Source organism: Trachymyrmex cornetzi, unplaced genomic scaffold (assembly GCF_001594075.2).
Source record: "Trachymyrmex cornetzi isolate Tcor2-1 unplaced genomic scaffold, Tcor1.1 scaffold282, whole genome shotgun sequence".
Lineage (NCBI taxonomy): Eukaryota > Metazoa > Arthropoda > Insecta > Hymenoptera > Formicidae > Trachymyrmex > Trachymyrmex cornetzi.
In genome coordinates this window covers 285,879-313,829 of record NW_017297505.1, presented here as the reverse complement: position 1 = coordinate 313,829, position 27,951 = coordinate 285,879, and the positions used below count along the sequence as shown (strand labels likewise).

Below are 27,951 nucleotides of genomic sequence, written 5' to 3'. Positions count from 1 at the left end.
ACCACATGACCTGCCTGGCAGCTTCCACGCAGCAAAGCGGGAACGTTGCTCGCCAATTGGTCGTACAATGCGCATTTACTAATACATTAACAACGTACATATCGCTTTGTAGAAGAAGACCTAACTCTCTCGATGGTCTAAAAGCGTGCTACCGGCTCACATCCACGCAGTGTGTCAGCAGCACGTGCGTGGGAAAAATCTAATTAAAATTCAAAATGTCCAGCAACGCATCTACCGGTCCTAATGACGCAAACGATAGTTATCTTCTTTTGGAAGATGGTAGTGTTTTCTTGGGAAAACGCTTTGGTGCCGACGTATCCGTCGATGGTGAAATCGGTGAGTTCATGCATAAATGTGAACACGTGTTCTGTTACGAATCGAAGCCGTATGAGGGCACGTGCATCCTGTTTCTCGGACCAACTTCCTCTAACCGGAAAGCATTATGTATGAAAATATAATATTAATTGAAATATATGAAAATATAAGACGGGACACACTATGATTTGTATCATACAGATCTGTTGATATTTTTTACATATTGCGAGTGACATTATCATTATTTTGTATAAACCGCACGTAATAAGAAAACATAGTATATTTTTGTGTAATTCATCGGAGATATATTTATAATGCAACGTTATTGCTCAATGTTAAATATGCCCAAAAATTATCTCGAGTAGTATAGCTTCTGAATTGTTACAACGTTTGTCAATTAAGTAATTATTTGTGTATGGAAGGTTGCTAAATTGTTTCTTATCAGCATTTAAGGTCTATAGATATGATAAAAATTCATTTATAGTATAAGATGTTTTTAGAAGCATATCTTCTACTAGATATTGACTTTTAAAACGTAATATTTATTCGCTACGATTGAGCGGGATGTTAATATGAAATGCCTTTCCTTTTTAATTTAACTTTTTTCTCTTATTAAAATGTTTTCCTTTTTTCTTAACTAATTTTCTTAACAAAAAAAAATATGTCAATTTTATTTTACTTGTGTATTTTATTATACACTTTTAAAAAGTTTAAAAGTTTGAACTAAAATTAAAATTTTGATAATTCTTTTAATAAAAGTAATTAAACAATTAATATTGGTTTACAAGGTTGTTGTTTTAATGATAAAAAATCATATTATGTCTTTAAGCATTAAAAATCATGTTTTAAGTAAATGCATGTCTATTGATAAATTACATATATATTAAAATATAATTTTTATGTGCTTAACAAAAGACGTTGAATAAAACAATTGTGATACTGAGTAAGAATACTAACATGCACAATTATTTCTTTATATTGTTTAAATTTTTTTGAAAGTTAACTCTTTACTACAAATGAGAGCGAGAGAGAGAGAGAGAGAGAGAGAGAGAGAGAGAAACATTGTTACAATTTTAAACATTATTTTTTTTATTTATTTAAAACTCAAGCATTATTACTGGTTTGCATTTGTGTTATTTCCAACCGGTTACCGATGATAAGCCGTCTAAATGATTACGTTGCAAATGCAACTTGTGGATGGTAAGATAGACGCTGTCGGTTAAATCTCGCTAGTTTTAAATTACAAAATACGTACTTAGAATACTTTATTTAAAATTTTAGTATAAATGTGTTTGTTTAAATATAAATTGTAAGTAGAAGCGGATTAAAGAAAAAAAGGAGTAAACATGCTCTCTTAAAATAAGCTTAATATATTTTACAATTTTAATATAGATTATTATTGATATTAGTACATTATTAATTTGATCTACCTTAATGGATACGTGACTTGAGATCATATGTCATGTAAAGAAATACAAAAGTAATCTTTCGAATTGATGTAAACTTGCTGATGTGAAGTTTATAGACATTCATACACACACATGTACAATAAATTCTCACTTATAAGTCCTCACGTCGGATTATATTGCGCGGAAAATTTTCAAGCTTATACACGTGTTACTACTTTACGAAGATATAAAATTAACATGCCTTATATAAGAATAAATTTTAATTGGAAGATCGAATAAAGATTGATCTCTTGCTGACATGTTACAATCTGCTGCCAATAGTCCAATATTTTTATTAAATCGTTAATTCTAGAAAAATAATATAGATTTTAAATATAAGAGTTATTATTCGACTGTTTTATTAACGTTTGATAATTTATTACATTTTACGTATATATAATGTGGTAATCGTCATAAATTACAATTGTAAAAACTGATTGAAAATTCAAAATCTTCGATATAATAAATTATTCGCGTGAGAATTAACAATTTAATCTTAACTAATAAGATGCTAACTAAAGAAAGTAAATATTTTGACGTTAAAATGACAAATAATCAACTTGCTACTTGAGATGTTCTACAATATCAATTTTAGATTAAACTATTTTGTTTGAATTATACAATGATCTCATTTCATACATTATTATGATGTAAAAATCTTTATCGTGCAATATTTTTTGTATTTGTATTTTATCACAAATATACTGCGCGCGAAGTGAAATAATGCGTATGCAAATATATAAAGATTATCATTCTTTTACAGTTTTCCAGACTGGTATGATCGGTTATCCGGAATCACTCACGGATCCTTCTTATCACGCTCAGATTTTAGTGCTTACATACCCACTCATAGGAAATTATGGCGTCTTCGACGATGAAAAGGATGAATACGGCATACCATAGTAAGTGATCGCAATCAGATTTAACTCAGCGCCTATTAACGTCTTTATTCAATGACAACATTAATCTTTGCGTATTGCATGTCAATTGAGCGAATCAGCGTGCGCTTTTCCCGCGTGTAACGCACTGTAATATATTTTAAGTAAAGTTTCAAAAAAAAACAAGTAAAGTAATAAATTTCATACAAAATAATAATATGATATAAAATAATAGATATCAAATTTATAATAAGATATATATAAATATATTAATAAGTAAAATATATTCATTTTACTAAAATATCGGTTTATCTTTTCTTAAAAATATTCTTTCCTACGAATGTTCTTTCAGTTATACTTTTTAAAATCTTTTAGTTCAAATAAAAATTCTACTTAAAAAATATATATATATTATAAAACTTTTCTATAAAAAACTTTTATAGATTTTCTGCGGAATGTTCATAAATTAAGAAATCTATGTAAATATAATATATTGAAAATATCACTTATCATTGATGGTTAAAATATCAATTTTGATACAGCTGGTTTGAATCCCATCGTATATGGACTGCTGGACTCGTGGTTGGAGAAATTTGCGAGAAGCCCAGTCACTGGCGACAAACTAAGACACTATCTAATTGGATGAAGGAGCAAAATGTACCTGGTATATGCGAGATTGACACACGAGCACTGACAAAAATAATTACGGAAAAAGGTACTATATTAGGCAGGATAATTTTGGGTAAACCGTTACATACTCTGCCAATAATGCCTCCAATAGAAGATCCTAACAAGAGAAACCTTGTTGAGGAAGTTTCTCAGGTAAAGTAATTTGTTACTTTTTACAAACGCATTTTATAATAAAGTAATATTTCTTTTTATAGTTGTATTTTATTATACAAAAATCTTGCGTATTGCTTCAATTTTATTGATTATTTCTGATATGATTCTGATTGATATGATTAGAATTTTCCCGGTATATTTATTTTTATTCAGAAAATTTTCTCAGTGTATACGTATCTGATTTTTTTTTTCAGCCAAACCCAAAAACGTATAATCCGGACGGGCACCCTCGTATATGTGTAGTTGACTGTGGTTTAAAGTACAACCAACTGAGATGTCTGTTAAAACGTGGTGCTCGTGTGGATATTGTGCCATGGAATTACGATATTAAGACTGCCAAGTACGATGGTTTATTCCTCAGCAATGGACCGGGTGATCCTAGCATGTGCCAAGTGATCATAGAAAATATTCGAGAAGTATTCAAGCAAAAAAGACCTATCTTCGGTATATGTCTTGGACATCAACTGTTATCTATAGCCGCTGGCTGCGTTACATATAAAATGCAGTACGTATCATCTAAATTACCATAATTACCATATAAATATGTCAACACTGTCTTATACTGCTCGGAAAACAAAAAAGATAAGACTTCTAGACTACACTTTCTGTCCCAGATGTTCTAATCCCAATGTTTCTTATCTCTATGTCACTTGTTTTTATATTATAAAACCGTTCAACAAATTATTGTTCTGCCATGCGTAATAGACTATCTTATGTAATACGAAGTGTAATAGCCGACTGTAATAATCGAAGTGTAATAACCGCTTACAAACGATGTCTGTCACTTACTTTGCAGGTACGGCAATCGGGGCCATAATCAACCGGCCACGCATAGAATCACCGGACGTTGCTACATGACCTCGCAGAATCATGGATTTTGCGTCGATGCTGCTCAATTGCCGCCTGATTGGGAAATACTCTTTACCAATGCCAATGATAGTAGCAACGAAGGTATAGTCCACTGTGTCTTACCCTATTTTTCCGTTCAATTTCATCCGGAGCACACAGCAGGACCTGAGGATCTCGAATGTCTCTTCGATGTGTTTCTGGAGAACGTGAGAGACCAGATCAGTAATCGTCCTTACGTTTCTGTAAAGGATAGACTCCATTTAAGTCTAGTTTATACACCTTTGTTTCCAATCATGACCGAACAACCGAAAAAGGTATTAATTCTGGGCTCGGGAGGTCTCAGCATTGGCCAAGCTGGAGAATTCGATTACTCAGGCTCGCAAGCAATTAAAGCACTAAAAGAAGAGTCAATACAGACTCTCTTGATAAATCCTAATATTGCTACGGTGCAAACTTCAAAAGGCATGGCCGACAAAGTATATTTCTTACCGATTATACCGGAGTACGTAGAACAGGTAAGCTTGACTGCACTTAAAGTTTAAATAATGAATTTTTTAAATTAATAATTTATCGTTAATATATATAATTGTAATACGAATAATGCATCAGTATATCGTTAAACATTATTAACGTCAATCTTTCTATTTTATAAAAACTTTAATAAAATTATAAATGTTAAATTTCATCTAATATTTAATATTAAAATAAGAATTTTAATTGTTAATAATCTGTCAATATATATAATTTGCCATTAATCTGTTTTAGGTGATACGATCCGAGAGACCGGACGGTGTATTATTAACATTTGGCGGGCAAACCGCTTTAAATTGTGGCCTGGAACTTGAAAAAAACGGCGTGTTCGCCAACTATAATGTTAAAATTCTAGGGACACCAATTGAATCCATTATACAAACCGAAGATAGAAAGATTTTCGCGGATCGTGTCAGCGAAATAAATGAAAAAGTCGCGCCGAGCGCTGCCGTATATTCGATTCAAGAGGTAAATGACTACTTAAAATTACTAGGGTGCAAAAAATTCTTTTCTATATGTTTTTGACTCATTTTTTAATAAAAAATTGGTGATTCAACCAAAAAGAGGGCCATTTTACATAAGAATATAAGTCAGAAATATAGAATAAAATTTTTTTATATAAAGGGCTTTGTTTTGGGGAAAATTGACATCAAATATTTGTTAGGTACATGTGTATGTGCTTAACTATATATCTTGACTTAATGGATCTTCTTATAAATTATAATCTCTTTTTATGTTGTGTTTATTGTATTGGATAATACAATAAATTGTGTATATACATAATAAAATAAAATATTTACCAACGATGAATTTTATTGCTTTATGCATTATTAAAAATTATGCCCATTATATTGAATATACACTTCTTAAGTCAAAACAAATAGTTACATGCACATGTATCTGGCGAAGATTTAAAGTTGATTTTTCCAAAAACAAAACCTTGTATGAAAAAATTATATTTCTACGTTTTTGACTTATTTTTCATGTACAATCATTTTCTTTTCGATTGTATTATCAGTTACAGGACATTCTGTATAATTTCTTTCCAAACAGGCACTAGAAGCTGCTGAAAAACTGGGTTACCCCGTAATGGCGCGCGCTGCCTTTTCGCTCGGTGGTCTTGGCTCAGGCTTTGCTAACACGAAAGAAGAGCTAAGGACACTAGCTCAACAAGCTCTAGCACATTCCAGTCAATTAATAATCGACAAATCCCTGAAGGGTTGGAAAGAAGTGGAGTATGAGGTTGTCCGCGATGCATACGATAATTGCATCACGGTGTGTAATATGGAAAACGTCGATCCACTCGGCATACATACCGGCGAGTCCATCGTCGTCGCACCGAGCCAGACCCTGTCGAATAAAGATTACAACAAGCTGCGAACTACCGCCATTAAGGTCATTAGGCACTTCGGCATCGTTGGAGAATGTAACATCCAGTATGCTCTCAATCCATTCTCCGAAGAATATTACATCATCGAGGTGAATGCTAGATTATCCAGAAGCTCGGCTTTAGCCAGCAAGGCTACGGGTTACCCTTTGGCTTACGTCGCCGCCAAATTAGCTCTTGGAATACCCCTACCAGATATTTGTAATTCTGTTACCAAAGAGACGACAGCCTGTTTTGAGCCGAGTCTTGATTATTGTGTCGTTAAAATACCTAGATGGGATCTCAGCAAATTTCATCGCGTCAGCACAAAGGTATCTATTGAATAATTTCCCAATTCGGCCGTAATTTGCTTCATTGATTTGTTTGATTCTTGAACTATTTGATTAAACGTTAATCAAAAATTAGTGTAACGAGTAGAAGATTAATGTAAATTATACGTTGAAATTATGAATACAAACTTTTAGTTTTCTAATTATTCTCTTTACAAAAGTCCAAAACCGAGACATACATGGAATAAGGGTTGAGAATCAAACCCAAGATTCCTGACTATAAATAGATTATTCTCATTATCTAGCCTCGTATTGTCTCACAAAATACTTTATATATATGTATATTATTTTATTTTTATTCATATTAAATATTTTTTAAGTTACATAAAATAGTATATTAAGAACTATAAAAAAGATGAAAACTAATTAATCAAAGAAAAATTACATAATTTTTATTGATAATGTAAGTCAATATTTACAAGAATTCTCTTTATTTTAACGTAATTTATATTAAAATATATATTATTTTTGTTATAACTGCGATATTGGACATTTTCCAGATTGGTAGCTCCATGAAGAGTGTGGGTGAAGTGATGGCGATCGGTCGTAAATTCGAGGAAGCCTTCCAGAAGGCATTGAGAATGGTCAATGAAAATGTAAATGGTTTTGATCCTTACGTGAAGCCGATAAATGATGAAGAACTAGAGAAGCCAACAGATAAGAGAATGTTCGTTCTCGCAGCTTCGATCAAAGCCGGTTATTCGATCGACCGATTATATAAACTCACTAAGATAGATCGTTGGTTCCTCGAGAAGATGAAGAACATTATCGATTATCACATACTCCTGGAGAACACCGATCATACGAAACTTACAAGTAATTTACTGCTAGGCGCAAAGCAAATTGGCTTTTCGGACAAACAGATTGCCGCCATAGTGAAAAGCTCCGAATTGGCTGTCAGAATACAGAGACAAGAACATAAAATCCGACCAATGATCAAACAAATTGACACAGTGGCCGCTGAATGGCCGGCCAGTACTAATTATCTTTATTTAACGTACAATGGTACTACTCACGACGTAGAGTTCCCTGGCGGTTACACAATGGTTATAGGTATAATGTTATATAAATAATTAATCGCAACAAAACCTTTTTCAGTAATAAAACTAAGTAGTTATAAAAAATGATACTAATAAAGAATCGTCTAATAAGATGATTATAAACAGCAAACTTCTATTTTTATTCAAGAAACTTGATTCACAAAAAATATAATCAAAAATATATTTAGTTAATAAGAGATTAGCGATATAAAGAAATTAGATATATAAAAAACATAATTTAAAGATAAACATAAACAACATATAATTTATTGAATAAAAGTATTAAATAAAAAAATTTAATACTTTTTTTTAGGTTCTGGAGTGTACAGAATCGGTAGCTCAGTAGAATTTGATTGGTGTGCCGTGAGTTGTCTGCGTGAATTGCGAAATCTTGAACGTAAGACCATAATGGTGAATTACAATCCAGAAACAGTTAGTACAGACTATGATATGAGTGATAGATTGTATTTCGAGGAAATCTCCTTTGAGGTTGTGATGGACATATACGACTGTGAATGTCCTGAAGGTATAATACTTTCCATGGGTGGACAACTACCTAACAACATTGCTATGGATCTGCATAGACAGCAAGCTCGAATCCTCGGAACCTCCCCGGAATCAGTTGACGGTGCCGAAAATCGTTTTAAATTCTCTCGCATGCTCGACAGTATTGGCATATCGCAGCCGAGGTACAAATTTTATTTAATATTTGTTTTGATAATTCCCACAACGATCGATATTTTATATTATTTTAGATGGAAGGAACTGACAAATTTGAAGTCCGCGATTGAGTTTTGCGAGGAAGTCGGCTATCCATGCCTCGTAAGGCCTTCATACGTACTAAGTGGTGCTGCGATGAATGTCGCTTACTCGAATCAAGACCTTGAATCTTATTTAAAAAGTGCGAGCGAAGTTAGTAAAGAGCACCCTGTGGTAATATCAAAGTTTATTCTCGAGGCAAAGGAGATTGATGTCGATGTCGTGGCTTATGAAGGGGTTATTTTATGCATGGCAGTATCGGAACATGTGGAAAATGCTGGCGTTCACTCCGGCGATGCTACATTAGTAACACCACCACAAGACATCAATACGCAAACTCTGGTGAAGATAAAAAGCATCTCGAAAGCAGTAGCAGCATCTTTGGGAGTCACTGGTCCTTTTAACATGCAGCTGATTGCGAAGGTAGACGTCGTATACTTTGTTTTTATGTAGTCGAAAATTGATCAATTAAGTTTGATTATATATAATATTTTAATATATTTATACATGTACGATTACTACAGTTATACTTTTATTGCTTAGCTAGACATAAAAAATATTAATTACACACAAATAAATAAATTTTATTATATTTTATTATATTTTAATAAAAATTAATCATTACGTTTTAGGATAACGAGCTGAAGGTTATTGAGTGTAATGTACGAGTATCCAGATCTTTTCCTTTCGTTTCAAAAACTTTAGATCACGATTTCGTTGCAACGGCAACTCGTTTAATCATTGGCGAAACGATTGAACCTGTGGATGTTTTAGCTGGTTGTGGAAAAGTTGGAGTGAAAGTACCGCAGTTTTCCTTTTCTCGTCTTGCAGGTACAAACGTTAATTTCATTTACAGTTTACCGGAAATTTACGGGGAATTTATTTATACTTCAGTGGGGTAACAATATATGCTACATGCAAGTTCTGTAATATTTTTTGTTTTATATTATTTTTTATTATGAATAAACGTATTTTTTTTATAATTAACTTCGCTTTTAATCTCCTTTATATTGCTTAAACTCAAGTTTTAAGAAATGTTTAAATTTTAAATAGAATATTATTAGGTATTATACAATCGATTTATATAATTTTTTAAAAATTATTTTAATATTGATACTATTTTGTTATTGACTTAATTGAAGGCGCTGATGTAACGTTGGGTGTCGAGATGGTGTCTACCGGAGAAGTAGCTTGTTTCGGTGAGAATCGTTACGAAGCTTATCTAAAAGGCATGATGAGCACCGGTTTTCATATACCCCAAAGAGGTATTTTACTCTCCGTAGGAAGTTTTAAGGTAATTATATTGTGAAAGAACTACTTTATATAAATAATAATTAACTATACTCACGCTATTATAATACTTCATAAGAAGCAGAGTACCATTTTGGAGATGGAAACTAAAAATTTATAATATTGATTTCTCAATATTAAATTGATAAATATTTTTATCAATAGTGTTGATAAAAAAAGGAAATTGCAATAACTAAAATCTTTAAAGAATTAAAATTGTTTTAATAAAAAGAATGTATATATAAGATATAAAAATAAATGATTTGTTTTTAGCATAAAATGGAGTTGCTAGGGTCTATCAGAAATCTAAAAAACATGGGATACAAATTGTATGCCAGCATGGGTACCGCTGACTTTTATACAGAGCATGGTGTCGAGGTAAGCAAAAAAATTATTTATTGATTGTTTTATATTGTTTTGTTTTGGATATAATATTTATCACTCACATGATAATGTATATGAAAAGAATTATATTCTTTTTCCATTATAAGAAAAATAAGTATTTACGAGAAACGTACATACCTCGATTAAATTTGTTGAATTTTTACAATTTAAATTATTACAATTTGAGTTATTTAGTGAAATATAATGCATGATTTTCAGTATGAATATTTCAGTGAAGAGATATCGTTTGCGATCAAATAAGGGATTTAATATACTGACAATATATAGATATAAAGATAATGTGATATTAATGATAATGAAATAATGAAAATAATGAAATCATTAGATTCATATATAAATTTTGTCGGCAAACATATAAAATGTTCAAAAAAAAAATGAATATGTGATATGAGATACAAAAGTTAAATTGTGACTTCAGCAGAATTAACTATTTTCATAAATTATTTTAACTCTCCTGCAATCTGGATCTTATTTGGTACAAGCAAAATTTCACTTTTAAACTTCTCTGAAATAAAAGAAGGCAGTGTCCTATCCCCTTTCTACCAAATTGTACATTTTTAACTAAATTTTAATTTTTCCTTCATTTTTGGACAAATTTCAATTTTTAATAAATAAAGATTTTAATATATGAATTAAACGATCAGTTTGCGGACGGAGAGAGTTAACTACTAATAATTACTATACATAAATATGTGCGCTCTTGCATAACGCGATGATCGAATATCGACAATTCGCAAGCATGCGATAAGCACGCTCAGTCTTCCTCGATTACTTACTAAATTAATTATCGACCAATCTCGAAACATAAATACCATTCTGTCCCATATAACACAAAAGCTTGCAGCAACATTCTTACAATGAGCGCGTTTAGCAGACTCAACAGTTAAACTCTTGCTGTTATTGATGTATTCTTCTAAATTATCCAATTAGATCTAAAAGATTACATAAATAGCAGTAAACACTCATTCAACTGTTGAATTTGCTGAGCACGTCTAACGTTACTTCAATATTGCTGGAACATTGCAATGTTGCTGGAATAATCTGTTGTATGGGGATTTGCTAAGAGCGTTGAATACAAAGATGTATTTCTATTTTGCTTTTTTTTTCGACAGATCATTCACGCTCTATTCCTAAACGTACGTATCATATAAACGTCGTTTCGTTTAGATTACCCGCTAGAGAGATCACTTTTTGTATCGTTTTTGAGTCATCACCCTGATCCTTCGATATAGGCTTTCTCGAAGTGTAAGGACTTTCGTCCTCGCTCGTAATCGCGCTTGCAGTATCCGCCTGCGCGTTTCCCTCGTTTGTTAATCCTATTTCGGAGGTAATCGTTTTCGTTATCTTATTCGTGTGATCTTGATGACTAGATTGCGGTTGCTCGTCCTTTGGCAGTTTCATGACTTCATCAAATTGTCGCGTAAAACGATCTTTCAGGGTGCTGCTGAATATAGGTTTTTGATTCCTCTCAGGAGTTTCCGGCGGCTCATTCTGTGATCTTATCGTTGAATTCATCGTCGGTTTCATCCTCAGAGCATAGATTTTCTTGCGATAAGCTTTAGCATCGTCCTTGTACCTAATCATCTCTGATAGGATGATCGACAATCGATCAGCTTGATCGAGATAAACCTCTTTCTGTTGGTAAGCCCGATACCTGTGACAGCACTCGGCCATTTTAACAAAGTGCGTGATGAAGAAGTCCAACAAAGCAGCCAGCCTCATACCCTCTAATTTGGCACATCGTTCCTGGAAAAGAGAAAGAAAAAACAAGAGAGGAATGTGAGTTAACCATGACTCTTGATCTGCTAATCTCGAGGTAACCGAGATAAGATTAGATTCCCGAGACAAGTTGTGTAGCATCATGGATGGACTTCACATTTTTTTTTGTCTGGCACAATCAGTTATGATAGTAATTTGTTGCGGTGGATTGCTCATTATATGAACGCCAATTGATAATCTTATCTCTTAAGGAACTCACCGAAATCTCGACGATACAATCAGTGGCCTTGCGCGGAGTGATTAGTGTTTTCCTCACGCCTATTGGCGCAGCTATTGGCGCGCTGTAGTTACGCGAATTCTTCTTTCGAGCCTTGTTCCAAAATCCACCGGATTTGTTATAGATCTCATCTCTATATGACTCGTCGTTCTTTGACGGCAAATACATATCAAGAGCTGGATTCATAGCCAACCACGGCTTTACCGTCAGTATGTTGAACAGCTTCGTGAAGTTCAATCGCGGAAAAAATTTGTTGCTATATTTGATGTTCTCCATCGCATGGAACACATACATGACAGGATTCTCAATTATTCTCTTCAGTTGCTTCTGGCTGTGCAACAGGAGATTGGCGGGCACTTTGTTAAACACGTTTTTGTCGCGGAGGAAATAATCCAATAGAATTGGTTCGTTCTGGCAGAGGCAGCGATAAAGGCTATCTAACAACTTGATTAGACAGTCGCCAGTCCGATTGTCAGGCCATTTGAAAGGTCGATCGTTTTCTTCGATCAACCAGAATAGCTTATTCCTAATGTGAGAAATCGTTAGGCCAGCTGTTGAGTCCTGGATCTGTCTTAAGAAGGTTTTATGGAGCATCAGCGCGATCAAGTACACTTGTACTTGTGAGCGTGTCATGCAGGTCTCTAGATATCGTTCCGCGGCTGGAAATGCCAATTGCCACTCGATTTCCTGGTGAATATTGTTAGCATTTTGTTGCCAAGACAACTCTTTTGACAAAGGATTTCTTTTTCTCGGTAGAGAGTCTTCGGGCACTACGTAGCAACCAAAGTCTTTTATTTTGTTGATATCATTGTAGTCAGGCCACGTGCTCCTCGGTCTATCTAGCCACTCCTGTGCGTATTCCGGCCACTGTAACCATATCGTTGGTGAGATCTCGTAGGACTCGAGCCTGCGCAGCCTCAAATTATGCGAGTCGATCACTTTGTCACAGTAGATAATCGACTCCTCTACGTGATTCAGATCTTCTTGTTTGAAACCTAGCGGCTCCGCTAATTGATCCACGAAGACATCGACGAAATAGCTCATGAACACTTTACTGCTGGTATAGAAGACATAGGAATCGTATTGTCTGTCGGCCAACATGAGGCGAAATTGCTTGCAATTTTTCAGCTTCCTCTCCCGTTGTAACATGTAAATCTTGCCATCGTTGCTGATCCTCATCTTTTTGAAACACTGCGTCGGAATCATCGCATCCGAATAGATTTTCGTCGATGCATCCGCGGTATTCTTATTATGATTCACATTACGAGTTGTTTGCAAGATGGATTTTGACAGAGGTTGGTAACTCCAGTCGCTATCACTGTCGCAAGCTTCGGATCGGTAGCCGGAACTCGTGATGCTTGCTGGTCTGCTTGCTTTCTGTTTCGCCACTCCGGATTGAGAATAACGTTGGTAACTTTCTTTCCTGGCCTCCAGTTCATTTTTCAACCATGTTTTCTGACCATGACTCCTTCGATTCTCTGTCGAAGATCTATGCTCGTAGTCAGACTTAGTTTTGAAATTACGGCTGGGTCGGGTTTCGTAAATACTTCTTACGGAAAGGGATACTTGACCCTCGTATATTGTCTTGTCATGAAGATTGGGTAAAGATTTGACACTGAAAATTGAAGAAGTTTGGAGACCTCTCTTTCTAGAGTGATGCGGTGTGACTCTGGTGTGATGTATCATGTTCGAATTACGACCATAAACGCTCTCGCCGTCACCATCATATATTTCGTCGTCATCCACTGTTAAAGAAGGATCGATGTCTTCTTCCTTGCAGGAGTTACTCACATACGGCGTTTCATCGAGACGTCGCAATTGCACGTATCCTACCGAATATTTATTATTTTAGTCGAATGCTGTACTAAATCTATTAAAGTCTTTTTTATTTAAAAAATGTTATTTAACGTTATCTTTTTTAGTAAATTGAAATTTACTAAAAAAGATTGTGTTAAATAATATTTTTTGAAAATTGAAGAGTTTTGGGACTTCTTTTTTTTATATGATGCGGAAGCATTGGGCGCAGTCAGCCAATTCAACAGACGAGTGAGCGTTTGCTGTTATTGGTATAATCTTTAGATCATCCAATCAAAATTTTTAATCTAGAAGCAAACGCTCACTCAACTGTTGAGTCTGCTAAACGCAGCCAATATGTTCGAATTACGGCCAATGCTCTCGCCGCCGTTATCGTATATTTCGACGAAAGTTTTAATTCTCATTAAGTTCTAAATTTTATCAAAATAGTCGCAAGTTTTTAAACTCGATGATAATTTGAGAAATAAATCGTTAAAATTAATATACTTATATAGAAACATAATTTTAATTTAAAGCCTTTAAATTTGTCTTCAAATTGAATTGTGTTGTGTTGTGTGTGTGTGGAATAAAGTTTTATATTTTTATTTTCTATTTAAAACTTTCTTCGCGAGAATTTTTAGTTTTAAACAGAATCTTCCTACAATTTAGAAACTATTGATTGATTACATTTTTGTTAAAAACAAATCTACTTCAAATTAAGCTAAGAACACATTGCGAAAAGAAACAAAGACAATCTGGGATATTATATAAGTCAAAGCAAATTTACTTACCGGGATTTTCACTTGGTTGCACCATCATGTTGTACGTAATCCCATTATTTAGGCTACTATACTCTGATAAGTAATGTCGCTCTGTAATTTCAATATTATCATGCACAATATAAATGCGGATGGGGTGCAGCAATTCGATAATGAGATCATCGGTTTGTCTTTTTGATGTAAAAGCAATGTTATGGGAGATATGCTCCTGAAGAATGTCCGGCAGTAGAACGTGCTTTTGAGATGGGAGCACTTTATTTAATTCGCTTTCGTAAGTTGGTACCAGAGTCTCTTTAATTTGAATTATATCTCTGTAAAAGCAGTTTTCCGATAATTAGTTTTCTGTCGTTTATCATTACTATGTCTAACTACATTTATGTAGTATATATTATTTACTAAAACTTTTCTCTATACTCTATATTCTTTACATTAATTGTTTTACTTTAATTAATTAAAACATAAACATATAAAAATAAAAATAAATATTCAAAAGACTTTTCAAAAATAATTAGAATATGAAAAACAATAAAAATATAAATATTATGTATAATATTTAATTAAATATAATATATATATGAACTAGCACTCTCTAATAAATCCATTCAATATTAATTTAAATTAATTTTTTTAATGTAATGTTAATTACAAAATAATGTGTACTCTGAATTCTTTACATTTTTGCTTTTTAATTTGTCACATAATAAATCTCGTATTATACACAACGCTTTTCCATCATACGCGTTTCCATTATAAGGAAAAATATCTTTTTATTTGCAAGATATATATTACAATATTACTTTATATTATAGATCTTTACTATGCAAATGAGATTCTTTATGTTGTGGTAGCACGCATGGTTGTGTACACAATACCGAAGAGATTTATTATATTGCAAATTGAAAAGCAAAAGTAATGTAAAGAATTCATAAGTATACTTTTTCTTGATAGCGCCGAGGAATATTTTTTATATATGCTGAGGATTTATATAGATTAGATTAAATCAAGATGAATGGTATTGATATTTCTTGAGTCAGTATGTAATCAGCGAAATAATTCCCAATTTTCCAGTAAATTTCTGAATATGATATGGATGATACAATATACACATGATACGGTTATCTCTAATTGACATTAATTTCACTGTTACGGTTTTTCTAATGTGTTATTAACAGTAACAACTTAAATGTGCAAATATTTATTTAATACTAAGCTTCACCACGTCGAATAAGATTGATTATCGGGATCATTTGTTAATATACTAACAGCAGTTGAATACTATTATCCCATTTTCCAAATTTTTTTTCCAAATTTACACTCTCGATAGTAATTATTATTTTCCGCAACTGCAATGTATCATCGTAAAAAAGCATTGGAACAGGAGTGCTTACTCCTCGTAATTCTCGAAGAACTGGATACACATCATGAGATTGTTTAGAATGAAACTGTTAGGATCGTTCGTGATGGCCATCTTCATTTGTATCAATTCCACATCCTCATATTCCTCCACTTTGGCTGCGTTTTTTGGTTTGGGTCCGTTGCTATTTGTATTTCCCAACTGGGAATCAGACTTATGATTAAAGGAATCAATCAACGATTGCACGATTCCCATTGTCCTTTTTCGCATAATGACATAACAAAGTGTACACACACGAGGGAGAGACGGCCACGTGGAGTGTCCCCACGTAGGGCGCGCGTCCTCAGGATCGGTCGCGGTACACTGCAATAGGCTACTTCGCGATTTACTATAGGTCACCAACACATTCCTTCATCCTAGTTTCAAGGTCAGCGAAAATGGGAACGCAGCATTGTGCGTACGCGCGTAAGGACACGTCGATGACTGATGAGGCAGTAGTCCTCTTGCGGGCTATCGGAATCGATAAATAGCTATCACGTTATCGAGCACGGGCGCTTTTAATCGCCCGTTTACTATTGGGCATTGACAAACAAGCCCGATGTAAAATACTTATGAAGATTGTGCTGGCATTGGGCAAGATAAAACTTCGGTATTCTACCCAATTCGCCAATATTCAGTTTCATATCGCTTATCATAGGATGGATCATATGTAATTATAGATACAAATGTCAGCCAATTGAAGCACTATATTTAGAACGATCTTTACTATTTTTTCCACGTATCCTTTCAATGTTTCCTCTTTTTCTAATGTTACTTCTTAGATCTAGTTATCGCGTCTAATCCTTGTCTAAACAAATAACTTTTATCAGTAATGCCGCGTATTATCAATAACACCTACTAACCTATTTAAATAAAGCTTATGTTTTAATTAAATAAATAAAGTTTTATTTTTAATATTTAGTCTGTAATTAATGACAAGTATAATTAAATGTAATGCAAAATATTAATAAAAAGACTAAAATATATGTGCCAGTCTTGTACATTGCAAACAGCAATTACTACGAAAAAAGGAAGTTATTGATATAATGATTAAAGTTATGGTAACATCGTAGATTACTTGATGTAATCTCTCTCTGATTTTGTATGTGATCAGTTTTTCTTGTACAATATTACCCAACATACGTGCGTGCAAGAGATTGCAGAAAACATTGCAGTAATAGCTGTCTCAATAGTTGGATAAAAGAAGCTTCTTATTAACATCATCATGATAAAGTTATTGCTAAAGTAATTCTCACGAATTATCGTATACAGATCCACGGTGACTCTGTCCGTGGTCTTCTCTCGAAACGCAATCGATTTTTGTGGTATCGCTTCGTATAAGACCACACAATATTGCGCATGGTAACATTTAATTCGTCTACTGACGTCATATAACGTGAATAAATGACGGCAACATCGCGAATAAAAACTTCTGCCGTTATCTAATCTGTGCATGAAACAGGGACAATTTGACAAATTGTAGATTGATTTCGGCGCATTGTGACGCGCGGTTAAAGATCGGTATTACTCCTTGACGAATATATTTGATCGCTCTAAAAACAGGCAGCACATTTGTTTTTCTAAGAGATGAGAAAAGATATTGATCGTTTCTAGGTCGTTTAGAATATTATGATAAACCAATGAACGTAACCTCCACCGATCGATATCTACTTCAACGATAGCAGCATACAGTGGTGCGGAAATCAATATTATCTGAAATTATTTAAATTTTTTTATGAGATATCCAAATATATTTGCATAATTTCGAATTGTTAGTACGAAAAAATAGAATGACACCATTTTTATTATTTTATATTCCTGAACTATATATAAAAATGTTGAAATATTTTATATGTAATTATATCTATGTATGTCATAAAAAAATCTAATGCAAAATTTGAACAAGAGTAATGTTAAAGAGTAATGTTAAAGAGAACTAGAATAATGTTAAATTTTTGTTTTGCTGATATAATGTTCACAGTTCTACTATATTAAAGTAAACTGCACATAGACATCAATTACTGCTGCATGGAATATTATTCATATTTACTATTCTTTACCCCTATTCGCATTTATAAAGCATTTTTTATACGAAGATGATGTTTGCAGTAGCTGTTTTTGTGCGTACGTTAATCGTATAAGAATTTTATAATTTTGTAAATTAAGCTAATTCAAATTTAAGATATTTCAGAATTATTAAATGTTTTATTTTAGGATCCCTTTAATACATATTATTATTATTTTCGTTTGCATTTTGCGTAAATCTGTATTTCAATTAATGTGTCTTTTCCTTAGATATCCTTTGCTTCCACTATAAATTTTGAACATTTATACTTGTAGATAATTGTTGTAACTTTGTATTACGTAACAAATTTTTGTAATGCAGGTAGAACCGGTACAATGGACATTCGAGAACATCGCTGTAAACGAAGATTCTAGCCCGAGCCAACTTCGGCATCTCGCCGATTTCTTGTCGAAAAAGCAGTTCGATCTTGTAATCAATTTACCTATGAGAAATGGCGGAGCCCGGCGTGTTTCAAATTTTATGACGCATGGTTATCGGACGAGAAGACTAGCAGCTGATTATTCTGTACCTTTGATTACAGACGTTAAATGCGCGAAGCTGCTGGTTGAAGTGAGTATTCAGATTTTCGACTCTACAAAAGTATCTTATAAAAAACATGATATGTATGTCATAAAAAAATCTAATAAATTTTATTTAAAGAAACAATTTGATTAAATGATTAGAATAAGCTTACGTGACTTTACCTTCTAATTTAAAACTACATTTTATATCACTCCCACATTAATGATCAAAGATTGTTTTTGATAAACAAGATTATACTATTACTCACTCTTACTCATAAAATTTTGTTCACATTGTTGATAAGGCATATTAGGTACAAAGTTCACTTCAGGACTTATGTATTTTAAGACAATATTGAGAATTTTAATTTTCTTGAAAAACGGAAAATATTATCTATTTTCACAATAATAGAAATTATTAATATTCACATATAATCAAAATTAACGACAATATAAAAAACTATGCCCAGTTTTATAGAGGAATTTGGACCCCGGATGAACAACTTTGAGACATGCCTAAAATTTTAAGGTATCGAAAGAGAATCAAAAATTCCATAAGCCCAACTTTATAGGAGAGGTTTCCTGAATGCTAGAATCCAAAATTCGCTATTATGACCCTGTACCACTAGTCTTATCCAATTTCTCTGCGTCCAGGGTACCTCCCCGCGGTGACGGCGGTAACGGATTGTACCAAAGACATTGAAGTAATATCTAAAATGTATTTGGTACAGGTCATTAATCCGGTTGACAGTTATATGGTACCTGGGATATACCTAACACTTTGACGAAGACATCCATATGCCAGACATCCATAAGAACAGTTAATGATGTTTTTTTACTTTTAGAGAGTTCCGATGAGGAAGCTGAAGAGAGACATAAGGTCCATATATTGACCACATTTTAAGTAGGCAATTAAAACCTTTTGTTTTATACTTTGAGTGTCTTTCTCCCCTCTTCATCGATTAATATTTATCACTTACAACTATTCATTTGGGGTCCAAAAAAGGTTTTAGTTGTCTTCGTCAAGATTGGACATATTCCAGATATTATAGATGATTCGAGAAATCGAATAAAACCAGTATGGTACACAATATGTAGTCATAATAGTGAACTTTGAACAGCTGTAGCACTCAAGAGACTCATTTTACAAAGTTGTGCATATGGAATTTTTTAATACTTTTTTTATTCTCTACAATCCTATAGCTAGATCTCAATGCTGTTCAGCTGGGGCTCAAGCTGGGCATAGTTCTTTATGAAGGAAACAAAATTTTCTATTAAAAACTATATAAAATTTTCAAATAATTCAAGTAATAGTTCTATTAATTATTTTTTAAATTTTAATTATTTTTGCTGATTAAATTACATTTTTCTAAATAATTCCATATAAGTACACCTGTTTGAAAAAATGGAACTTTTTCAGCTAAAGTATCTCGAAAACGTGACAAATAAAATTACTCTATCACATTACGTTTTTGAGATATTTTAGCTTGAAAGTACCAAAAAATACCATTTTTTGCATTTTGAGATTAAATTTTCTCAAAAACGTAATAGAGCGGTTTCATTTACGTATTCATTTTCAGCGACAAAAATTCACTTTATCCTGTTCGTGATCTGGAAAAAGAATTTAAATTTATCGGATAGTAAACTGTATAATTGATTCGTTTTTTCTATATATAGGCGTTAAGAATGGTTGGCGGAAAAGCACCGCGTATGAAAACGCACACTGATTGTATGTCATCGCGAAAAATGATCAGATTACCTGGCCTTATCGATGTGCATGTGCATACCCGTGATCCTGGAGCGGTTCACAAAGAAGATTTTGCCTCTTGCACCGCGGCAGCGCTGGCCGGAGGCATAACAATAATTTTTGCGATGCCGAATACCAATCTCCCCCCCCCCCTCTCTCTCACTCAAAAATTAACTTGATTGTTGATTTGTCGCGCATTCTTTATTCACATTTGTATTATTATTAACAAAATTGTAATCAAACTAAATTCAAATTGAAATTTAAAATAATTTAAATTAATATGTAATAATAAATATATTAAAGTTTACGTATATAAATTAAGATTTAACTTTAGTCTCGAAAAATTGATACCAAAAACTTTCCAAGATACTTTTAAATTTATAAGCGCATAAACAGAAATTTTGATAAACTAGCTTAGTCTTGTTTCATTATGATCATAAGAATTCGATTTATAACACGTTTAGTAAAATATTCTTTAAATTAAATTAAAATATTTGTTCAAAAATGCAATTTCAAGCTTCCTATATTTAAGATAATCAAAAATCAAGTTCTATCACATAATTACAAAAATTGATCGTAGCTAGCGAATCAAGTTTTAACAACGTGATACCGTATGATAACAATTAAGCTTAAAAAGACATTTTGTTTTATCGTTATGAGTTTCAAACTCTTTTTGTGTTGAAAAAGACACACACGAATATCTACTTATCAACGTATATAAAACATTGATTTCTTATAAGATATTTCAAAATTAATCATTAATTTCACGCGGTTTTTGCTTTTTGTTTATTATCGATTAGATTCAGTCTAAATAAATTTTAATCACGTTTAAGAAATATTTAAGAATAATCTTAAATAATTTGTTATAATAAAATTAACAACAAAATATCATTTACTGCCTATTTCAATAGCAAGCTGTAGCTGACTCGCGATGCGATTATGCACTTTTTGCTGGTGCTTCATCAGATAATTATAATGAGATACGTGAAATAGCACCACACGTGGCCGCTTTGAAAATGTACCTGAACGAAACGTTTACAACTCTTCGTCTCACTGATCTTACTGTTTGGATTAAGGTAAATGATTTGCATGCTTGTAAAAAATATTAAAAGATTCTCAGTTCTAAAATATATTCTTTAACAAATCTAGCTTATTTATAAATTTGGATGTGTGTGAAATGTATATAATCTATTAAAAAATATGTTTTACAAAGAAGATAAAAAGAAGATTCTAAATACGTGCGCCTGTTATATAAGAAAATTATTTTGAAACAATTTTAAAATTGTTGTAAAACAATGATAATTTAATCAAAATAAAAATCATATTTTAATCAAAATAAAAAGTAATTAACGTAATATTTATATTTTCAATTATATGATGTACATCTACTTCTTTTTGTAGCACTTCGAAAGTTGGCCGAAAAAGTATCCTTTGTGCGTGCATGCGGAAGGACAAACCACAGCTGCGGTCCTCCTACTAGCAAGTTTGCACAGCAGGCCGATTCATGTGTGCCACGTAGCACGTAAAGAGGAAATACAAATTATTAGAGCTGCTAAAGAACATGTAAGTATCCTAACAATACATATCAATAAAAAAGATGTCTATCACAAAACCAAAATAATTGTATGTATAAGATTTACGTAACCCGGTAATAATAGAGTATAAAAAACTAAAAGTCAATTTTAATAATTTAAAAATTTATAATAATTAAGACGGTAAATATAATTTAAAAAGTGCTCTTATTAAATATTTAAATTGAACTTTATTTAAAAATATCGACGTCAATTGTATTTTCTTATATATCTATCAGGGTTGGTAAACGTTAATTTTCAGTTACTTTGTCGTTACTTTTTATAGTAAACAATTTGATGACGATGTTGCAATTTTTTGTGATAGTAATGCTAACTAACTAAACGCAAAGGTTTGCTAAGGTTAGAACAGTCATTTTGAAAAGAAATTTGTCATCATTACGCGTTACTTACTAAAAAAAGTAATAAATAACGAGTAAGGCGTAAAGTTACTCGTTACAAGTAACGCGTTACAAATTAATGGAAAAAGGAGTTATTTTTTCAATAACAAATGACTTTCTTAACCCGTTACAAGTAACGATTGATTTTTCTAACTCTGATGTTATACCATTACCGTCATAAAAAATTCACAATGTCATTATCGAATCGTTATTATACAAAGTAATGATCAACAAAGTAATGATATTAAGATAAGTAACGCGTTACTGTTAACCCTGGTCTATATAATATTTTTTGTAGGGATTGGCAGTTACATGCGAGGTATGTCCGCACCATTTATTCCTTTGCCAGGATGATTTGCATCGAATAGGCTATGGAAGAGGTCAAGTAAGGCCTGTTTTGGGAACAAAGGAGGATCAACAAGCTCTCTGGGATAATTTAGATGTTATCGATTGTTTTGCAACCGATCACGGTTCGTCAATAAACTTATTGCTATACTTTAATATCTTTAATTGTAGCTGTAATTAAATTACAAGTTATAATTTTCACAAAATTTGCGCTGCAGTCACATAACAGAATAAATTTAATTCAATATCTTCAAATGATAACGACCAGCATTCTTTGATTCGGAGATAAAAGAATGGACATCTCATGTTTATATAACAGCTACTTTGCTTTGCTTTTAAATCATACAAGAGTATTCTTTTTGTCCAAAAGGCTTTGATATTATATCAGACATTTGCACTTGTTGTTTAGAAATAATAAGCAAAATTAAGTAGTCAGATAGAAACAAACGTTTGATAATTCGCAAGATTATTGCCTGTTTTTATTCAAGAATACTAAAGAATAAGTTCTAACGCACGAGATCACGCGATTGTATGCTTATCTTATATAATTTGCACATTTTTAATGAGACATTGATTTGCCCTGTAAAGCTCCACATACTGTACAAGAGAAGTCTTCCGAGAAACCACCACCAGGATTCCCCGGCTTAGAAACTATGTTACCGCTCTTACTGACCGCTGTGCATGAAGGAAGGCTGACTATAGAGGTACATTTTGTTTGAATTATAACTTTCAATGATGTCTAGCTGACGTAATGAGTACAGAATGCCGATAAGCACTTTGTACGATAACGCGAAAATTACTCTCGAGAATGCAAACGTCATATATGCCATTTCAATTCTCAGATACGTTTCTTATTTAATGTAACGTAATAAAACCATTAAAAGAAGCTTATTAAAAAGAAACTTTTCATCTAATTTTTACGAAAATATGAATTATATGTACATACTATTTTCTTAATCGTTGGTACACAGATAACGCATCTGTTTGTTCAATAAATCGAAAACTTTGCGAGAGAGAAATAACTTATTAAAAAGCATATTACTCTTGGAAAGGAATTTTGAAATTTTCAAAGCTTTTGTTAAACGCGGTCTTATGTTTATGCTTATCACTTCTTCCATTACATATGAATGCTATTTTCTGATAATAAGTTTTCAAGATAAGTCTTCGAGTATCACACGAAGATCCACTCGTAACACCAACAGTAAAAATAAATAAAGCGCTTCTTTTGTCGATCATTTTTAAGAAATGCTAGATAATTCTAATTGCAAAGTAAATCTTACTAAAGCAATACCATTCCTGCTTCTCCTGTTAAATGCATAATATCTACATATGCATGTAATTACGTTAATTATTTTATGATAAAAAAGTATAATATAGTATATAAATTTATATTTTATTAATAAAGTTATATATGTTACATTATTAAATGTAGTAAAAACCTAAACAAAACTGTTAATCAGTGATAATTATTGATTGTAGGATATTATAGACAAATTGTATCGAAACCCCAAAAGGATCTTCAATATCCCCGATCAACGTAACACATACATCGAGATCGATATGGATGATGAATGGATTATTCCGGAAGCAATGACGTACAGCAAATCGAATTGGACACCTTTTACTGGCATGAAAGTTCGCGGTTCCGTGCATAGAGTTGTCTTAAGAGGTGAAATTGCTTACATTGAGGGGCAAGTACTAGTAAATCCTGGATTTGGTCAAGACATCAGGGATGTACAATATAATACGAAGACTTCATCAACGCTCCATGCGCCGACAACATCCGTTCAGCTCGCAGATATCAACAAACCATTATCACTAGACAGTCTCATATCGCCGAACTACGAAAAACCAAGCATACATGTTGATGTGCATGAAGACGAACATTTTAAAATATATATATTTTTTATAATGTCAAACTGAGATCGTTTGTTAAAATATTTGTAGAAACACGTTTAAGATTGATAAATATACATGTTTATAAATATATTGATATAAGTCAATAAATATATGTATATATTTGCGAATAAGATTAAATGTCTCACAAATGTTATTTCTCACATTGCATGTGTTACTATTGCAAAAACATACAGCAACCACAACAATAATAATACTAATAATGACAACAACAATAATAATAAAAATAATTCATAACTCACTATTATAAAAACAGATAAAATATGAAAATCAATTAATTTATGTTCTATTTTGTCAGAGTCATTTACGCATCTCTTGCAACCGGCATCGCACAAATCGAGCGTCCACTTTGCGCCGTATACAGACGCCGCCGATAAAGAACATTCCAAGGCACTACCCTCTCAAAGAACTATCTCACCGTTGCCAATCAGCAATGTTACTAGATACAAAAGCGACAGTAATCCAAATCTGCTTATGACTGCCGTCGCATCGATTCCAACTGTCCATACAAGCAACAGTCTAATCGGACATCACGTGCTCACCGTGGATATCTTTAATAAAGACATATTGAAAGATATATTTCACTTAGCAGAAACTTTCCGAAATGCTATCAGAAAAGAACGACCCTTGGATCATATTTTGAAGGTAAATAATTAAAGATTACTTGTACAACTTCTTTTACTAATAATTTAAAGATATATATAGAAATCAGTATAAAATTCAAGAATTTTATGTTGATTACGAATTTTTTAATAATATACAAAACTGTTCCTTAATTTCTTAGTTAAAAAGATTAAGTATAATATATGTGATTAAGGGGAAGATTATGGCTTCTATCTTCTACGAAGTCAGCACGAGAACATCGTGCAGTTTTGCTGCTGCAATGGAACGTCTCGGTGGACGCGTGATATACATGGATGGTTCTACATCATCAGTGAAGAAAGGCGAAACCTTAGAAGGTTTATAGAAATTTGTTTCACACAATAAAAGCACGATTCTTGATAAAAATTGGAGTGAAATGTACTCCAACTAATTATTATTCTAATATACAGAGACAATCTAAAAAACATGTGGGTAATTTCTTTTCTAATCTTTCGTCAAATATCTAATAAGTTATCAAATTATTATTTTTAGATTCAGTAACAGTAATGGCAGGATACGCGGATGTAGTTGTACTCAGACACTCAACGTCGGGTGCGGCAGCTGTGAGTATTGAAGTTATACATATATATAAGTATAAAAAACTATTTATTTCATTTATTTGGTAAAAATTCTTTTGCATCTTTTATATCTTTCCTAATCTTAAATTAATAATAATGTATACAGAGAGTAGCGCAGCATTGTAGGAAACCGATATTAAATGCCGGTGATGGAATCGGTGAACATCCGACGCAAGCGTTGCTGGATATTTTCACAATTAGAGATGAATTCGGAACCGTAAATGGTCTTACAATCACCATGGTCGGGGATTTGAAGCACGGTAGAACCGTCCATTCTCTTGCAAGGTTAGTGCGACAAAAAGAATCCGCTTATCCAAGGTAATCAATTAAAAAAAAAGCAAGAAATATATATAAATATCACACGCATAAGTTTATATATTCTATAAAAAAATGATCAAAATTTTCGATAGCTGTTAAGACATGCTGCAATTTTCGAGTGAATTTTGATGTTGACCAATATGACGAACAATTGCACACACATATATATTATACATATATAATATATATTATACAATTTTAATTCTGAATTTAGATGCAGTCTTTTATGAAAAGCGCATTGATTAAGATAGTCTTAAATATACAATATTCTACTTGCAAAAATTGAACAATATATCAAAATAAATTTCTACAGTCATATTTTTAAAACTGTTGACTTCAATAGACGTTTATGTTGAAAGGATATCGATTTCAAATCAGAAAATAAAATTTAAAAATCTGAGATTGTGAAGAAACATAAAAATAAAATAAACCAATTTTTTTTTCTTCAAACAGGATTAAATACTCAATCTATAACTTTAATTCCAATATATTAATAGAAATTTTGACTGTATATATATATATATTTTTAGTAAGAAAATATAAATGTTCAAATATTTCAAATATGTTTGTTAAGAACAATATATTTATAAGTAACTGATAATAAAAATCAAAGAACTTGATTCTAAATAACAAGTTTAATTCGTATAATCGTAAACTTTACAATTAATTTTTATTTCAAACAATGTTATTATCCTTTATGACATTTTATTGAAGCCAAGATGTTTTCCTTTAATACATATCATTTTTTAATTCTGATGTAGATTACTAACGCTATACAACGTAGAACTTCGCTACGTTAATCCACCTGGCCTTGATATGCCGAATCATATCGTTAATTATGTGGCTGAACGTGGTATCCCTCAAGAAAGATTTTCAACTCTGGAAGAGGCTCTACCCGACACCGATGTACTTTATATAACGCGGATACAAAGTGAGCGTTTCGCTACGCAAGAACAGTATCACAAGGTAGGTCGTTACTCGAACATTGAAATTTTCGTAAGAAAGCAAGTACATTCTATACGCGCTCGTGCACTTCTTTCATTACGAAATTCTGTAGGAATTAGGTTTTTAATAATTAATATTTTTATTTATAAAATTATTACATTAATCTATCCAAAATTATATAAAATCATTAAAATTATTACTGATTGATGTTTGAAATTAAATATCATTTTACTTCAAATGACGCTTTTACTTATTCAATATTTGCTTTAATTTAATTTTGACATATTAATTTAAGTTTTAAAAAAATCATTACATGTACAACAGATGTGCGGATTCTTCATAATAACTCCGCAGTTGATGTCTCGTGCGAAGAGAAAGATGGCAGTGATGCACCCTTTACCACGTGTTTTCGAAATAAGCAAAGAATTTGATACTGACCCACGAGCGGCTTACTTTCGGCAGGCGGAAAACGGAGTTTACGTGCGCATGGCATTGCTGGCCATGGTCCTTGGACGCATCTGATCTTGACAACCTGTCATTTGTGAATCAAAGTGTCTGCTGAAGGAGATCAACGATTGCGCTAAGGGAAACACACAACATTTCTTCTGTGATGCAACTTGAGAGAGTCAAGCTGAATATCATTTAGGCATTCCAATCGTACGACTGTGATAATCTTCGCTTACCAACTTCGATTTATCACTGTGCGTATGAGTAAGGCTCCATTTGGCGTTCATAACGCTCGCAAACATTATTTGTTTGTCAGACAAGCTGAGTAGATAATTAGATTCGTAAAAGAGTACAAACTAAAGCACGAGACACATTTATATATTGTATATTTTTACAAATTTTTAAAAATTTTCCGACAAAA

The 27,951-nt window shown here is 32.4% G+C and overlaps 2 protein-coding genes across 2 annotated transcripts; one reads left to right on the top strand and one right to left on the bottom strand.

Moving 5' to 3' along the window:
* The first annotated feature begins 54 nt into the window (after nt 1-54).
* On the top strand, nt 55-27,951 carry rudimentary (carbamoyl-phosphate synthetase 2, aspartate transcarbamylase, and dihydroorotase rudimentary). The gene is given in 26 exon segments (XM_018509130.1): nt 55-336; nt 2,527-2,665; nt 3,184-3,463; nt 3,679-3,989; nt 4,281-4,848; nt 5,099-5,332; nt 5,918-6,562; nt 7,081-7,633; nt 7,934-8,309; nt 8,376-8,802; nt 9,012-9,210; nt 9,522-9,673; nt 9,943-10,047; nt 18,423-18,671; nt 20,300-20,528; nt 21,255-21,445; nt 21,771-21,932; nt 22,637-22,808; nt 23,272-23,387; nt 24,163-24,573; nt 24,898-25,245; nt 25,418-25,559; nt 25,735-25,805; nt 25,927-26,105; nt 26,900-27,104; nt 27,408-27,951. Coding segments are annotated over 26 exon segments (6,783 nt in total). The 5' UTR covers nt 55-215; the 3' UTR covers nt 27,606-27,951.
* Nucleotides 11,030-16,421, bottom strand: LOC108762225 (uncharacterized). Its single transcript, XM_018509129.1, has 4 exons — nt 16,032-16,421; nt 14,656-14,954; nt 12,053-13,899; nt 11,030-11,820 (listed from the first exon to the last, which is right to left on the bottom strand). The coding sequence occupies exons 1-4, from the start codon at nt 16,265-16,267 to the stop codon at nt 11,218-11,220; spliced, it is 2,985 nt and encodes a 994-aa protein (XP_018364631.1). The 5' UTR covers nt 16,268-16,421; the 3' UTR covers nt 11,030-11,217.